At 54.3% G+C, this 16,334-nt stretch overlaps 1 protein-coding gene across 1 annotated transcript in view; it reads right to left on the reverse strand.

The window, feature by feature from the left end:
- The window catches only part of RIMBP2 (RIMS binding protein 2), an 86,808-nt gene that overhangs the window by 24,460 nt on the left and 46,014 nt on the right, over positions 1-16,334 (reverse strand). Inside the window, exons 8-11 of the mRNA XM_044389833.3 lie at positions 14,643-14,752; positions 11,680-12,492; positions 3,157-3,308; positions 1,465-1,926 (exon numbers count right to left, since the gene is read on the reverse strand). Of these exons, the coding sequence (XP_044245768.3) occupies positions 1,465-1,926; positions 3,157-3,308; positions 11,680-12,492; positions 14,643-14,752 (1,537 nt within the window). The remainder of the gene's footprint in view (positions 1-1,464; positions 1,927-3,156; positions 3,309-11,679; positions 12,493-14,642; positions 14,753-16,334) is intronic.

A 16,334-nucleotide genomic window follows, 5' to 3' on the forward strand; every position in this document is an offset into this window, starting at 1 on the left:
GACATTCAGAGGTTTACTCTCTCTCTGTGCCTTCCGTAAGGTGAGCTGGCTGGGGAGCAAGCAGCCCCATTCTCTGGCCCCAGCCTGTTCTTGGGACCCCGCCTGGGGGTCCTAGGGCTGCAGGAGGTGTGGCTACCATCCCAAACAGCAGAGGGGCACCGCTCCCCTGCCAGGCCCTTCCTGCCCACAAAGCTTGGCTGAAAGCACCACGCGCCAACATCCTGGGTGGGCTTTTGTTTCATGAGAATCAACATAGGGCAGGTGGGCCCACCATACACGTGCATTTTTAGAAGCACTTCCTCTTGCCGGAAGTCACAAATTAGTGTTTAATTGTTTTTTTAAGTATTTGAAGCCAATACTGAACCAACTGGGGGAGTTCGCACAAAAGCCTGGGTCTCCGCTGTTTCGGGAGGACTGAAAGCTGCCACTGCACCTCACATCCCTCCCCGCTGTCCGGCACGTGCCTGTGCCACCCAGCTCCGACCTTTAGGGTCTGGGCCTTTCCTGAGGTTCCCTGACCCGGTCCCCACCCCAGGGCTAGGCTGACCCGGCCCTTGGGACCTGCAGGCATCAGCAGGGATGTCTCCACCTGCAGCTCAGAGAGGGCACTGCCGGGGCTCATGGTCCTGGAGAGACCCTGCAGCTGGACGGGCAGAGCCAAGAGGGACGCTGACCGCTGCTGTCACCTCTGCCAGAGCCCTGACCGCAGGCCGCACAGACGTGCCAGGTGCCCTGGTAGACCAACACACCCGAGGCAGAGATGGGCGCTTTGTCCCAGGCGGGGGGATGGGCACAGGGTCTAGCCCCGTTCCAGATGCAGCTCTCCCGGGCCCGGACGGGCACCACTTCATAGGTGTGTCTGACTACGTCACGTCTCACTGCCCGTCTCGTCTGGAACATGGCCCCACCATAATCCAGATGCTCCCGTCCCCACGGCCCGGATAGTTCCGAGTAACAGGCACGCAAGTATATTGATATATGTGCACGTCTGCACATGGGGATGTGTGTGCATACACGTCTGTCTATATGTGCACGTAATATGTGTGCACGTGTGTGCAAACATGTCCATCTGCACACATTCACACGTGTGCACGCACACAGCCGCGGCTCTGAAGCACGCAGAACCAGACGTGAGCCTCGTTCAGCAAGAAGGTCCCCGAGCCGACTTCCAGAAGGCCCCTCTCAGACCCTCGATACAGCCCAGAGCCTGGGTGGGGGCTGCTCACAGCCTGCTGTCTGAGCTGAGCCAGGCTGGAAGAGAGGCATTTTTTCTGGGTATGTGGGTCCATATTCACGTACTGAAAACACATTTTGATTCCATCGGGATCTGGCCGAGAAAGCAGTCCATGGGTACAGGGAGGCCACGTGGCATCCCTCCCTCCCAGGCCAGGCAGCCCCTGGGCGCCAGTGCTTGGAGCAGCCCCCTCCACAGACTGGAACCAGTGAGGAGAAGCCCAGCCTTACCCTGCTGCTCTCAGCCACTCTCTGCGCGGCTTCCCGGGCCATGGCCTTGGCAACGGATGTGGAAACCGGGGTGCCCTGTGGCTGCGGGAGGATCCGGCTGGGCGAGGGGGACCGCCTCCCCGGGCCCGAGCCCTGCAGACTAGGCGGCTCCAGCATGTGCCCGTGGGCTGGGGCCGGGGCCCCACTCTGCTCCCAGGTCCCGTCCATGGCGACGTGGGGACCCAGGTGTTCGTCTTTGGTATCAGGGGCTCCGGCACTTGCTAAGGGCTTCGGTGTGGGAGCAGTTCTCGGGTGGGGGGTTGGAGGCACCAGGAGGTCGGGGGGAATGGCAGCAGTGGCGGAGTCCATGGACTCGCCCTGGGCAGAGAGGGTCCGCACGGTCACGCCCTTGGCTTCCAGGCTCCGCAGCCGCACGAGCTCCACAGCTATGCTGTCCGCCACGGGGGAGATGACCTCAGCCACCTGCGCACAGAGAATGCCCGTCACAGGCGGCCCACCTGCCCTCAGCTTCTCCCCCTGCACCCTGCCGGGTGGGGGCCAGCTGCCAAACGGCATCCCGTGCCCAGGGACTGGGGCCCTATCCATGCCTAGCTCAACCGCGTGCCCGGCCTGGAGAGCCTGAGAGAGGGGAGCAGGCCGGGGACTTCCACAGATCCCACCCCCCATGCAGCTGTTGGAGGTTCCTGGGCACCAGTGAGGGCCACGCCTTTCCTTCTGTGTCCAGAACCAATTCAGATATAGATGCCCGGGCCTCAGCGGCATCAGAAACCAGGTATAAACTGCCAAAGCTGGAGGAGGGGAGAAGGGGTCAGGCAGAGGCCAAAATGGGCTTCCTGCTGTCATAGAGCAAAGACACACTTCTTCTGCATGGGCAAAGCCTGGCTGTGGGCTTCCCCCACGGAGGGGGAGCTCAGGGGAGTCCTCGGGGAGGAGGAGGGGGAGCAGAGGGGAATCCTGGGTGAGGAAGGGAAGCAAAGGGGGATTCTGGGGGAGGAGGGGGGAGCACAGAGGGTCCTGGGAGCACAGCGGGTCATGGGGGAGGAGGAGAGCAGAGGGAGCAGGCCCCTGCAGGTGGCCGCTCTCAAGGACCAGGTGGGAGGAGCTCAGATAGGCACTTGCATCTGATGTGTTAGCCTGGCTCCTCTGGGGGAACAGGAGGGCAGTGAGAGGATGGACAGAAGATTCCTCAAGCCTCCCCACTGGGTGTGTGTCGTGTCCGGGACGAGGCTGGGGCTGATACGGGGTCCCTACAGCAGGCATTAAAGATGCACGGTTTCTGGAAGCCAGGCCAGCTGTGTGTTGATGTGCAGATGTCCCCCCTCCCCTTTGGCTGGTGGTACCGTCTTTTCAACAACAGTTGGTGGAGTTTGTGAGCCCATCATCTGCTGAGGGGGGCTGATTTTGTGGGGTCAAGAGTTAGCAGTACTGAGGGGAGAAGAGGAGCCACCCAGGGCAGGGCAGCAGTTGGCATGGGAGGTAGGCAGAGGGAATTCTGGAAAGGAGGAGCTGCAGGAGAGAAGGGGGCCGTCAGTGTTCTGCCGGGGTGGGGGCCCTAGGGGCCACTGCAGGTGCTGTTCAGGACGTGCTGGTGGATCTTGGGGGTGGAGAGAGGGATGCCCCCCCACTCCCTGCTCACATCTCCAGGAGCAGGTGCGGGCCAGTCCCCATGTGACCCCCCCAACCAGAACTCACCCTCTGCCCTTTCGCATACACGCCGTAGCCAGACACGTTGGCCCCGTTGGACAGCCCCGCGGTTGTCAGGGCAGGCGGCTTCCAGGAGACCTGGACGGTAGCTGGGGTGGCCCCAGCGTGGACGGTGACATCTTGTGGGGGCGCCGGAGGGCCTGGGGGCACAGAAGGCAGCACTTTCAGGGCCCAGCCCTCTGGCAGGTGAGCGGCTGCGAAGCTCGCTGCTCTCACCTGGAAGGCGCGCCCTGGGTCAAGTCGCCAGGGCCGGAGGCGAGACCGCACAGGGGAGGACAGAGCAGCAGGAGGGCGGCAGCTCCCCGCACACACTGTGGCCCCGCGGCTCACCTGGGCGTTCATCCGCCCTCTGGGACCACCTGCGCCCTGTTCCCAGTCCGTGAGCGCAGCGTGATTGGCTCGGGACACGCCAAGGAGAGCCCAGCGTTTGGCAGAGGAGAGATCCCTCCCTCCCTTCTCCCCTCCTTGCTGCTTCCCCCTTTCCTCCCTCTCTCTGTTCATGGACTTGGGAGAAGGTAGGAGTGGTCCGCATGTCACCCATCTTCCCACCCCATGGGAGGGGACAGAGCCAAGTGACAAGAGACAGGTCTGAGGACAGCATCTGGCCCTGAGGGTCCGGCCCCGCACGTAGGCTTTCCAGCCGCACCAGCGAACGCTTCCATTGTGCCGTCACCAGTCTGAATGAGCCGGCTGGGTCGTGAGCAGCCAGTTCAAGCCCCACGGAGGCCGTAGCCGTGGCTGTGGTCATGCTGGAGGCTCCCAGGGACAGCAGGGTGGGCCGTGCTGCCCGTCACCCTGGGTGGCTTCCTTTCCTCGAGGTCTGGGCACACTTCCCCACATCTTCCTGTTTGAATGCTCCTGGCATTTCATTTGGAAAGGAATGTATTTATAACTCCCAGGAGGAAGGCTCTGAGCCCTACATAGTGCACGACCTTGCTACAGGTCCCCCAAGGTATGCATTTCTGGGGGGAAGGGCCCCAGCTGTCTACCGAGGATTCTCTGCGTGCCACATGCTTCTCCGCGCTGTGTACTTTCCACCACGGGATCCTCACACAGGCCCGTGATTCCAGCATGCCCCCACGTTGCACGTGAGGAAATTAAGGTTCAGTGGAAGTCACTCAGCTACTGAGTGTTGGAAGCAGGATCCACACCCACACCTCCCCGTAGCCCATCTGCAAAGGCACATACGACTCCACTCTTAATAACACGCTGTGATAAAGGTCTTCAAAACGTCTTCGCAACCTGGCTCAGAAGTGAAATCCCACCTGGATAATTTACAGGTGACATGTTGCCAAAGAGAGGTGTGTTTAGAGTCTGACTCAAAGAACAGATGTCCTTTCCTTCATGATTCCCCCATCACTCACCCGCTCAGCACTGACATGGCTACTATCTGAGGCCTTTGCCATACAACCAAGACGGCCAGTTGTATCATCCAAGAAATGCAAACAAATCAGAGGCAGGATGGGACGTAGATAAGAAAGTGGATGCTGGAGCCTGCCTGCCGAGGTCCAAGTCCCAGATCGGCCAGTTACTGATGTGGAACCTTGGACAACGGTCTTGTATTTAGTTACCTTATTTATAAAATAGACATAATACAGCACCTGTTGGCAACAAGGGCTATGTACTCATTAAAACATCATCATCGGATTACTATTTTACTCCTGCTCAGACAGCTGTGCTCAGTTTCCAAACTTCCCTCTCAGTAAGACCCTGTGGCCCTGTGGCTGACTCTTGATGGAACATGGGCAGAAGCAACAGGTGCCGTGTCCAGGCCAGCCCACCAAAGGCTCCCCAGGTGAACCTACAAGGTCCTTCCCCCTCTGGTTGTCTAGGAAGGATGAGCCCTGGAGGCAACCTCAGGAGCCACAGAGTAGAAATGGTGAAACCAAGAGGTGGACATGCCTGGGTCCCCAGATCACCGGCGGAAGAGAGCTGCCCGTTAGCAATATCTGCATCAGATGCAATCACGAGCAAGCTGCTGAGAAACCATGGCTTCGAACACACAATAAATCGATACGGCCAACTTCATCGAGCTGTGAGGTTAAATGAACTAATAAGTAGGTAAAGTGCTTATAACGGTGCATGGGCTCAGAGTAAGTGCCGTGTATAGGTTATTATTATTTGTTTCAACTTGACTCCAAAGGCACTGGAATCCTCGCCCTCCCATAAAAGATCTTAAGGTCCCCACCCCCTACGTCAGAGTAGAAGACCTCTCTGAGGGCACAGTCCTTTTTGTGGGGACCGCTTGTTTCGGTGGCTGTTGGTAGTTGGATGCGTCTGACTGGACTCTGCAGATTTAGTGATGATGAGTCTGGTCTCTGTCTCTGAGAGGGACTGTTCCTTCCTAAGCACTGCTAACTGCGTCAACTGTGATTGGTCACTGTGGCGGACTTGCCCTGCAAACATGGGACAGATCATGGAGGCACTCATCCACTCAGAGCTGAACCACCGCCAGGGCTCTCGGAGACACTGTGGGGCACCACTTCCTGTATCTCCTCAACACTGTCCTCTTGACCTGGCAACATTCGTAAGATGAAAGCAATCAGTGGTTCTGGTCAGAGCCAGGTCGCTCTCCTTTGCTGACAAAGAACACCCACCAATGAGAAAAGCAGCCGTGCCTCAGGGTGGAAAGAAGCACCTCAAACCATTTCAAAAAGCCTCCTGTGAACATGCCCCGTGTGATTCATCCTACACTACGGGGTAGAGAGAAAGTGGACAGCATGTGATCTGCACCTTGAAAGAAGGGAAACACAATAGCAAATCCTACACTTAACCAAATTCCTTTTTATTCTCCCTTAGGACACTGCCCAGCCCACTTGTATGAGACGAAGTCCAGGCAGAAAGTAGTGGTCTTGCCAGACTGTGGAGTTAGAAGTCAGCGTTCAGTGATGGCAGATGGGATAGAAATTGAGGAGAGAGGTCACAGAGAGTGACGATCCAATGAAGAGGATCCCTAACCTCTGTGTGCCCATTCCCCTCAAACTATTCGGTGACCCCGAAATCGTGCCTGTGCAGGGCAGGTAGAAAAGCAAACAACATAGAGGAAAGTAAACAGCTAGACAGCTACAGAGTTCAGCACTGATGCTGGTAGCTGCCTAGTGCTAGATTTGGAGTTCAAGTCCTTCTAAGTTAGAGGAGTTTGAGCTTTCCATTGGAGACACAGAAGGTCCATATCAGAGAAGTTGGGATCCTACATCAGGACTAAGGGCCACATTCTAAAGGCAAAAATGAAATATATTTACCCGAATAAAGCTAAAACAAGCATCTACAGGATATAGATATGTCACAGGTAATATAACTGTCTGCTAGAATAAACTTCAACACTCTGCAGATGTGCTGTTACAGCTGTTACTGAGGAAGATAACAGAATCCAGAGTCTCTCCAGGGCATAACCTACAATGTCCAACACACAATGAAAGTCACCAGATGTGGAAAGAAATGAGAACATATGATACATAATCAAGAGGAAAAATAGTCAGTGGAAGCAGGCCCATAGATGACCCAGATGTTGGAATTAGCAAAGACTTTAAAATAATTATTACAAGTAGGTTAAAGAATGTACGGGTAAAGATAAATGTGGCAGGTGAAGAGATGGGAATTCCAAGAGTGATAAGAAAATTTAAAAAAAGAAAAAGAACCAAGTGAAAATCCTAGAATTGAAAACTACAATGTTTAAAATAAAAATTTCATTTAATGGTCTTTATAGCAGACTGGACACTGCAAAAGAAAGAACAAATAAACTTGAAGACAGAGTAATAGAAATTATCCTAACTGAAACACAATGAGGAAAATTATCTAAAAAAAGTAAACAGGAGTTCATAGATCTGTATGACAACAGCAAGCAATCTGGCTTATGTATAATTAGATTCTCAGAAGGGAACGATAAGGTAGAAAAAAATCTGTGAAGATATAAAGTTTGTAATTTGAAGAAAAACTACCACCACTACCACCCTTAGATTGAGGAATATCAGTAAATTTCAAAAAAGATAAGTAAAAGTAAGCATAGGCATATTAGAGTCACATTACTGACCATCAAAGACAAAGAGAAAAACCTTGAAAGGAGTCAGAGAATGAAGGGGACAACAGGAAAGAGAGCTGACTCCTTATACAAATAGGGAAGGCCAAGAGAAAAGGAATGATATTTGCATAGTCCTACAATAAAAGAAAGTCTAGAATTCTATACTCAGAGAAAAAATATTGTTAAAGTTTTATTTATTTAAGTAATCTCTGCATCCAACATGGGGCTCAAACTCATGACCCCAAGATCAAGAGTTGCACACTCCTCCAACTGAGCCAGCCAGGTGCCCACACAGAAAAAAATATCTTTAAATAAAGGTGAAATAATGAGGGTTATTTTTTTCTTTTAAGATGACCAAAAAAGATACTGAAAGAGATGCTAAAGGAAATTCTTCAGCACTAAAAGGAAATCATACCAGGTGGGAACATGGACCTACAAAAAGGGATAAAAACTGGTGGAAATTGTAGATATATTGGGAAATGTAAAAGACTTTTTTTGTCAAATTCTTCAAAAGCAATTAATTAAAGCAAAAGGATAACAGTGTATTGAGGGGTTTACAACATATGTATAAGTAAAATACATAAAAACAGTAGTAAAAATGAAGGAATATACATGAAATTATACCTTGGTACTATTCTTCCCTTATAAACACATTGTTATTAATGTAATCTAATTTTTAAAAAGATTTTATTTATTTATTTATTTGGCAGAGACAGAGAGATAGAGATAGTGACAGAGATAGCGAGAGTGAGCATGAGTGGGGAAGAGTGGGAGAAGCAGTCTCGCCCCTGAGCAGGGAGCCCTACATGGGGCGTGACCCCAGGACCCTGGGATCATGACACGAGCCACAGGCAGATGCTTAACCAACAGAGCCACCCAGGCGCCCTTGTAAGCTAAGTTTTAATAAGTTAAATACACACGTGTTACTCCCTACAGCAATCTCTAAAACAAGAATACAAAGAGCTATAGCCCAAACGGTCAATAGAGAAGGAAATGGAATAGAAAAATACACTTAGTTGACCCCTTCCACCCCCTTCCCCCCAGTAAGGCAGGGAAAGATAAACAGAGAAAAAAACAGGACAAATCACAAAAAGCATATGACAGACTTAAACCAAGTCATATCAGTAATTGTACTAAAAGTAAAGGAACTAAAGATTCCAGTTAAAAGGCAGAGGTTGTCAGATTGCTGTAACGCTAAGATCCAATTATACACTATTCACAAGAGACCTACTGAAAATAAAGATACAAAGAATTTGAAAGGTTAGGAAAAGATATAACATGTAAACACTAAGCATGAAAAAGCTTGTGGTCATATGACTTTCAGACAAAACAGACTTCAAGACAAGAAGTAATACCAGAGACAAATAGGGGCATTTCATTATGAGAAAGGGGTCAATTTACCAAGAAGAGCTAACAATTTAAATGTGTACGCACCTAATAATGGAGGTTCACAATATATAAAGCAAAAATGAGAAAACTGAAGAGGAAGAATAAACATATAGATAATAATTCTCAATAACTAGAGAGACAAAACCCAGTAAGGGTATGAAGATTTGAAGAATTCTATTAATAGGTCTCTGGAGCTTGCCCTTCCTGCAGCCACCGGGCACTCTGCACACAGGCTTCTGGTCATGATCCGCCTTGAATCATGGGGGCTGCAAATACCAAGCCAGCCCCATCAGGCAGGGGGACAGTATAGCTCAGGAGAAATTCCAGCCCCTCTGTCTTCACTCAAGTATCCAGGTCACCTGACACTGGGAGGGTGGGGGATGCACAGGGCAATGCTTAGCCCAGGCTGGAGGGAGGAAGTCTGATTACCTCCAGTGGGCAGGCCTGGCCTCTGCAGGGACAATGGATCCTGGGGCTGCCAGCTGGGAATGATGTGCCTTGTTTGTGTAGGCCCTTTTCAGAAGTCCTTTTCAGAAGATGCTGTATGCAGTGTTGCAAACCTTGATCTTAAATTCTGACCGGAAATCTACCTCTGAATGCCAGCTTTAAATTCCACACCTAGAATTTAGGTACCACAATGGCTACCACTGCAAACACTACATTTCCTGCCCCTAACAATTCACATGGCCAGTGTCCCCCTAAAGCACACACGTTGCCCACCCCTCTGCTGACAGCGGTCCCCGGCACATGCAGCTCTGTGACCTTGGGATCCCACCTGTGATGTCCTGTCTCTAGTATCAGCTTGCTGAGGGTCCACCAGACCTGTCTCCTTGGGGGTGAGTGGCTTCTCATACAGGGGGGGCTCTGGAAGTCATCACGTGCCAGCCTTTCCACTGAGTGGGTCGCCCAACCAGACCAGAGTTCTCTGAGGGCTAGCGTTGCATCCTGGAGCTAATGTAAGTGTTCAGAAACCCCATTAGTTCTCTCGGAGTCACCAGTGTTCCCTTGACCACCTGGCCCTGGCACTGGGATCAGCAACAAGGGCCTCTGATTAAGCTATCAGGCCTCGTTATTCTGAAGGGCGATGGTCAAAAGCTGAAACCAGTCTGGGATTTTCCTCGATACTCGCTTCCACATAAAGTGAAATCACAGTTGAGAGACAGGGTTTTGTGGGTGAAGGAAGACTTGGAACCGCTGTTCCGCCAGCTCCAGCCCAGCTCCCCTCGTGGGCCCAGAGATGCTGACCAGCAGGGGGATGGCTCTTGCGTCCGTCGTGTGGGGGTGCTCGGTACAAGTCTTACCTGACGTGAGTTCAGAACAGGCTGGTCTAGGAGCACCCCTTTCCTCCCATGCAGGGCAGGACCTCCACAGACCTCCCACTCACTGCACCCACCAGTCAGAACATAGTCTGCTGTGGACGGAATGCTGCACCCCACCCCCCCAGAATTCCCACGGTGCTGGTGTCAGGAGGCGAAGATTCTGGGAGGAGCGGGGCCATGATTGTGGTGCTCCCGGAGGGGCGTCAGCGACCTTATGAAGGAGGCTCCATGGGTGTCCCTCCCCTCCTCTACCCTGCGAGGACACAGGAGAAGACGCCTCCTGTGAACCAGGACGCGGAGCCTCCCTAGACCCCGACTCTGTGGCGCCTCGGTCTCGGACTTCCAGCCCCCGGGGCCGTGAGGAGCGACTGTGCACTGCGCTCGGGCCGCACGCATGGACCAGGACGTCGGGGATGGGGAGCTGACCTGTGGGACGTGCCCTGTGCTCACACCTGGACCCCACCCTCTCCGTCTCACTGTGAGCTTCTCTGGAAGCCCGTCCCGGTGGTCCTAGTGCATGTGCTCCTCATCTCTCCTGAGCCTCCCCACCAGCCTGGTGCCTGGTGTTTCTCATTTCTTGATCCCCCTGCACTGACCACGTGACTGTGTCGTAGGTAGCAGGGCAAAGAGGGGTCTTCCTTACCCCAGTATTCATGGTTGACGCCGTAGCCAGCCAGGAAATCAAATCATCACAGAAGACAAGTGTGCCGACCCTTTACAGATCCATTCCTACTCAGACAAACACCCCTGAGGCCGCATCTGCCCCCCTGCCCGTGACATTCCCGCTTTGTAGGTCAGACGCTGGTTGATTATGGGTTTTACAAATGCTGGAGAACACAGTGAAATAGATGTGAATATGTCATGAATTGAGAAGCCCACCTTGTGTTAGATGGAAGACTTCAGGCAGCTGGTAAAGTGCTCCTGGAGAAGAAACGAATTATTTGGAAAAAGGACCGACAAATGAGGTTGGGCGGGGCCGGGTTAGTTAAGCGCAGAGGGAAGTCCAACAGAGACGCTGCAGACACAGGCATTTCCGGGAACCTCGTGAGTAACCGAGGACGAAGAGAGGCTCTGGAGGAAACAAATTATGCCCTCAAACATTCTTGCAAAAATGACCTTCTTTGCTCCAAGAAGGGTGCTCTTGCCCCAGGTGTCTGGGTTCCCACCTGGGCACAGCTGGCCTGTTGGAAGGTGCAGCAAAGACCAGCACCACAGAAATTTCTGGAGGGGGAGGGGGAGTTGCACCGTGGCAGCACTGGGACCCTGGTGGCTCGGAGATGGGCAGACCCTGCAGGCTTGTGCACCCGATCCCCTCTTCACGATTTCCTATAATTTTACGTAGCAGATGTGCCCAGAACCCAGAAGAGCGTCTACAATGGAATTTCACTTCTACACAAATTCGTCCACGTGTGTGATTAGATGAGAGAAAGAACAGTTCTGAAGTAGTGTAGGCACTTGGTTCACTGTTTCATTCAATGCGCGCACGTGTGGGAGGGACGCTGTGGGGGAGACGTCCTCTTATGCCCCCACGGGTGGCCTCACGGCCTCCTGTCTCTTCCAGGGTGGGCCTCTTGCAGACGCCAGTGTGAGAAGAAATATCTTCAAAAACACGGTCCCTAAACAAAATCCACACATCCCCCCACCCCTGCACACACACGCCGCGCTTCCTGCCGACTCGCGGGGTTTTCCAGAACAGCGCTGGCCGGGTGCTGTCTTCCCTGCCTGTCCCCTCTCGCCCCAGCCCTCCCCTCTCCCTCGGGGGCCCCCCTGGAGGACGGGGCTCACCTGCAGGCAATGTGGAGAATTCCACGAAGGCCTCCTTCTTCTCCCGCTGCTCCAGGGGCAGCTGCCATGGCATCTGGTGGGGCTTGGCCAGGACCTTCACCTTGTAGGCCATGTTGGGCCTGAGGTTGAAGAACTGGTACTTGTACCTGGCGGCCTTGACCACGTCCAGCTCCTCCTCGTTGAGGAAGATGACATGGCTGTAGTTGCTGTTGGTGGGCTGCCAGGAGAGCTGGGCAGAGATCTGCGTGATGTTGTCCACCCTCAGGTGGGAGGGGGCCACCACCACGTCCTTGCCCACCAGCAGCGTGCACTGAAGCTCGTCTGAGCTGCCCCTGCTGGTGACGCACTGCACGGAGATCCGGTAGGTGCAGGCCGCCGTGTTGAGCTTCTCGATGAGGGCCTTGGTTCTGCTCCCCAGCGTGAGGCTGACGCGTGTCTCCTGGTCCACCAGCACGTTGTAGCTGCTCACGGTGCCCCAGCCCGGCGGCACGGCCGGGGGCTCCCAGGCCACAATGACACTTCGGGCGAGCTGTTTGATGAGGGTGATTTTTCTAGGGTAAGGCACGATGTCTTCTCCGATCTCGTCAATGTTCACGCCCAGCGTCCCCGCACCGTTGTCCGTGAGGCCGGCGTCTATGTGAGCGGGGGCGTGGAGGTCCAGAATGTTCTCCCCCTCCAAGCCGAGGCTGGCATGGTTGATGAGATTCTGGTCCTGTTCGTTCCCCAGCGTACTCGCCAGTCGAGACTCATTGTCCTGGACAAAATCCACGAAGTTGGAGGGCACCAGGCCCCTCTGCCCATCCAGGAGCTCACCTGTTGGTACAAGGACAGTGAGGTCACCTGACCACCTCATCAGGGCCCCCGAGGTCCCACCACATGGTCTTCCCGGCTCCCCGGTGGGGTCATCCAGTAGGGCAATGGGACCACAGCAGATTCCACAGGTCTTTACAGGAGTCTGCCCAAATGTCCCCTCCTCAGGACCCCGCTCCTACAACTTGACACCTGCTACCCCCAAAACCATCAGGAAGGGCGGCCTCCTCCTTCATGCTTATCATGAGCCGACACCACCGTGTTCGGTTACCTGCACATAGACACTGAGAAACCCTCCCAACGGGGCTAATGCCCCATGAGAGCAGAGACCTCTTTCTGTTCATCCCATGAACCATGTTGGGACGCCTGACACACAGTAGGTGCCCCGTAAACGTCCTAGACAGACCAGCAAACACGCATGACATGACGGGTTTGGAGGTAAAAACATAACCATCTTCCTATTATCTTTGCTGGGGCGATCATATGAATAGGAACTAAAAGGTGACCTTTCCCTTGCAAAGTGCTGTGTACGTCCTAATGAGGTCCCCAGCATGACAGCAGCTGTGACACAGAGACTGTCCACATGGTGCCAGACCACCTGTAGGTCGAGTGTCAGAAAATGTCATTAAGCTCACTCTTGTGGCGATGGGTGGCCATGGGGAGAACCCCTTCTTATTTTATGAAATGTTCTCTTTTTAGTTGGGCTCAAAGCCAATTAGCAGCTGGGGCCTGAAAAACCGAGAAGTGTTTCGAGGAGCCTTCAGGATGACACTGTCTGGATGACCTTCCGACACCAGCAGGACAGGGATCCCCCCCAGACCTGGCAGGGCGTGGTTGGAGGTCCTGCACCCGGGAGGCTGGGGGTGCTGACACTGGGGTCCCCCACCTCAGGGGATGTGTGATGGACCTCAAGGAGGACATGTGACCATTTAATGAGCCCTGGATTCTCCCAGAATAAATGGGGACCCTGACTCTGCTCCTGGTCGTCTGGAGGGTCTTGAGACGGTCCACCCTCGCTCACCTCCAGCACGCTCCCACAAGGGGAGGCGATGGGGATAACCAAGGTCCACCGCGCACCTATTCCAACCGCCCCACACCACGTGTCCCCTTGGCTGACCCAGAGGTGGGGACACGCTCTCTCTGTCCCACCCAAAGGGAAGCTTCCCGCTGCCGCATGGACAGTGGACCCCTGAGCTTTGCAGCCCATCTGAATCAGGCTTCTGGAAAGTAAATGTGGGCACGATGCCCAGTGTGAATATTCTAGAGATTTCCAACCAGGGTTCTCCGGTGGATACCACGGGCACATGTTTCTACGTTGGTGTGAAAACCAGCGACCATGGTGTGAATTTACGTGAAGATCACGTTGTGCCGTTGCCAGTTGGGAGGATTTCTTGGGTGGACTGCCCACAGTTCTGCTACCATCTGCCTGGCAGCTACCGGCGAGCGACCCAGCCCACGGGCTGCGCTGCCGTTCACCAAATCACCAGAGGCCACCGGACCTCACGTCCAGCAAATAAATACCAGCACAAGAGCATCTCTCAGCCCCAAGAAAGCTCCACGGGACCCTGACAGAGAAATGTGTTGGGTTTGCAAGAACCATCCCTTCTGCTCAAGGGCGACCACGGGAAGAGACCAAGAGCTCTCCATTCGTACAGGGCAACTGAGCTCGTGAAGCTGCAGCTGCTGTCCCCACGCTCGTCCTCGGGCTAACAGGGGGACGGAGGTGACGCGTCCCGGAAGGAGGAGTTCACATTTCCCGATTTCAAACTGGGGGAGGGATCTGGCAGGACGTGGGCCAGACGAGAGCAGAGCCTAGAGGTCAGTGGGATCACCCTGAGCCAGCGAGGCCACCACACGTCCTGCTGGAGAGGAGGTCAGCTGGGGGAGCCCGGGCTGCTGGGGCAGTGAGACAGGAGAGGCAGGGGTCCCCTCTGGGACAGGAGAGTCCTCATCCTGGGGGGTGGGCAGCAGCTGCCTGGGAGACCTGCAGGGAGTGTCCGGGGTCTGCTGGGGCCAGGACACCCCTCCGTCGTCAGAAGGGCGGAGGGTCAGGAGTAACCAGGGGCCTGGCCCGTCTGTCAGGGCCCCGGGCAAGCTAGTCGGGCGGGTGGAGCAGGCCCGGCACACCCACTGCCCCGCACCTCCCCACAGACCTTCATAGAAGCCATCCTCGTCCATGTCCCCGTAGACGTAGAGGTACTTTCCCGCCGTGAGGGGCAGCTCTGCCTCGGGGTTCTCATTGGGCCCATCGAAGGGGTTGTAACTGGAGAAGGAAGGACACTCTTGAGTAGACGTTCCGCGTGGAGGCCGATGGGGCGCCTCCCTGCCGAGGGCTGGCGGGCACCTGCCCCTCCCGCCTGCACCTGCACACCCGCTCAGCCCCACGGATCCGGAACAAGACGGCGCACGTGTGGTCTGTGCGCTGGAGGACGTATGGACGGTTCCGGCATTTCTGCTCCTACCTGTCGCGTCTACCACAGCTGTACGTCCTCAGACGACAAGCGAGCAAGAGCACCCACCCTACGACCTTCCTGTACGTACTGTTTAGCAGAGGAAGAATCCTACTACATAGGCTTTTTGGTAACCTGCTTATTTTTCACTTTCCCGTAGAGCGTGACCCTCCCTCCGCCTCATGAAATATTCCCTCGCGTCCTTCCTAACTTAATGGTTGAGGAATATTTCACCGAACAACTGACACACTCCGCTTAACCGAAGTCCCAACGTCGGGTGTTGACGTTGCTTCTAACCTGGGGGGTCACGTGATCAGCCTTGCAGCAGATATCCTTCTAAACATATCCTGGCACGCTTCCTCGCTTTCTTCCTAAAGGTAAATCCCCAGGAAGCGTATTTGTTTGATCAGAGGCATGGATATTTTTAACGTCCAGGGTGCCTACAGCCAAAATGTCCTGCAAGAACATGGAGGCCCTCCTCCCCCTCAGGGTGCCCACACTCTCAAGTCCTCAAAATATTGGGATGAATATTTTTTTTACAGTCATGCCCAACGTGCAAAGAAAATATATGGGCGGTGAATTTTGGATTTTCTGATTTTGGATTTTTAAATGAACAGAAAGGCCCCAATAAGAAAAGTAAAATGGCATTCCTGGTAGTCAAAGATGACAGCCGCGTCCTGTAAAGGTACAGTAATGACACTCTGACGGTTCACACGCCAGCAGCACTGGGAGCCTCACCAACACAGGGGACGTGTTTTACGTGCTCAGCGAAGAAAGCAGAGAAGGTGTTACTTCTCCCAATTTTAATCACAGGGCAGGTACGAGGCGCTCCCCAAAGTCACAAGCTCCCTACGTGGCAGGGGTGGAACCAGAGTCAGCACCCCCCACCCCAATCCCTGTCCTGTGTGGATTTCATGGCACCGAGTCGCTCCACCACTCCCTGTCCAGGTCCCGGGCTCTAGGAATTCTGTGCTACAGGCTGGCGGTTTTAGGAAGTCAGTAAGGGCCGGGGGCCATGTGCACCAGGAGCAAATACAGCAGGGTGTTTACTATGAAAGCCCAGGGGCCAGAGGAAGTGGGAAAACAGTCTGGCAAGGGAATGGCATGTGCAAAGGCCCTGGGGCAGGGGGCAGGGTCCCTCCCTGGAGCTGAGAGCCAGCCTGGCTGGAGGTGAATGCAGGAGCATTGAGGGTGAGCACTGGCAGGGTCCCCGTTGGTGTGGACTTGATCTCCGAAGCTGGGAGGTAACAGGAGTTTTAAGGTAGGGCGTGACTCGAGCACGCCTGCATTTTGTAAAGACCCTCGGGGTGCCCTGTGCATGGGGGCTGGCAGAGGAGGTGGGGTGAGGACATTGGATCAGGGAGTGGCTCAGGAGGAGACAAAACTGGGCTTTGC

The sequence above is a fragment of the Ursus arctos genome, unplaced genomic scaffold (assembly GCF_023065955.2).
Source record: "Ursus arctos isolate Adak ecotype North America unplaced genomic scaffold, UrsArc2.0 scaffold_34, whole genome shotgun sequence".
Taxonomy (NCBI): domain Eukaryota; kingdom Metazoa; phylum Chordata; class Mammalia; order Carnivora; family Ursidae; genus Ursus; species Ursus arctos.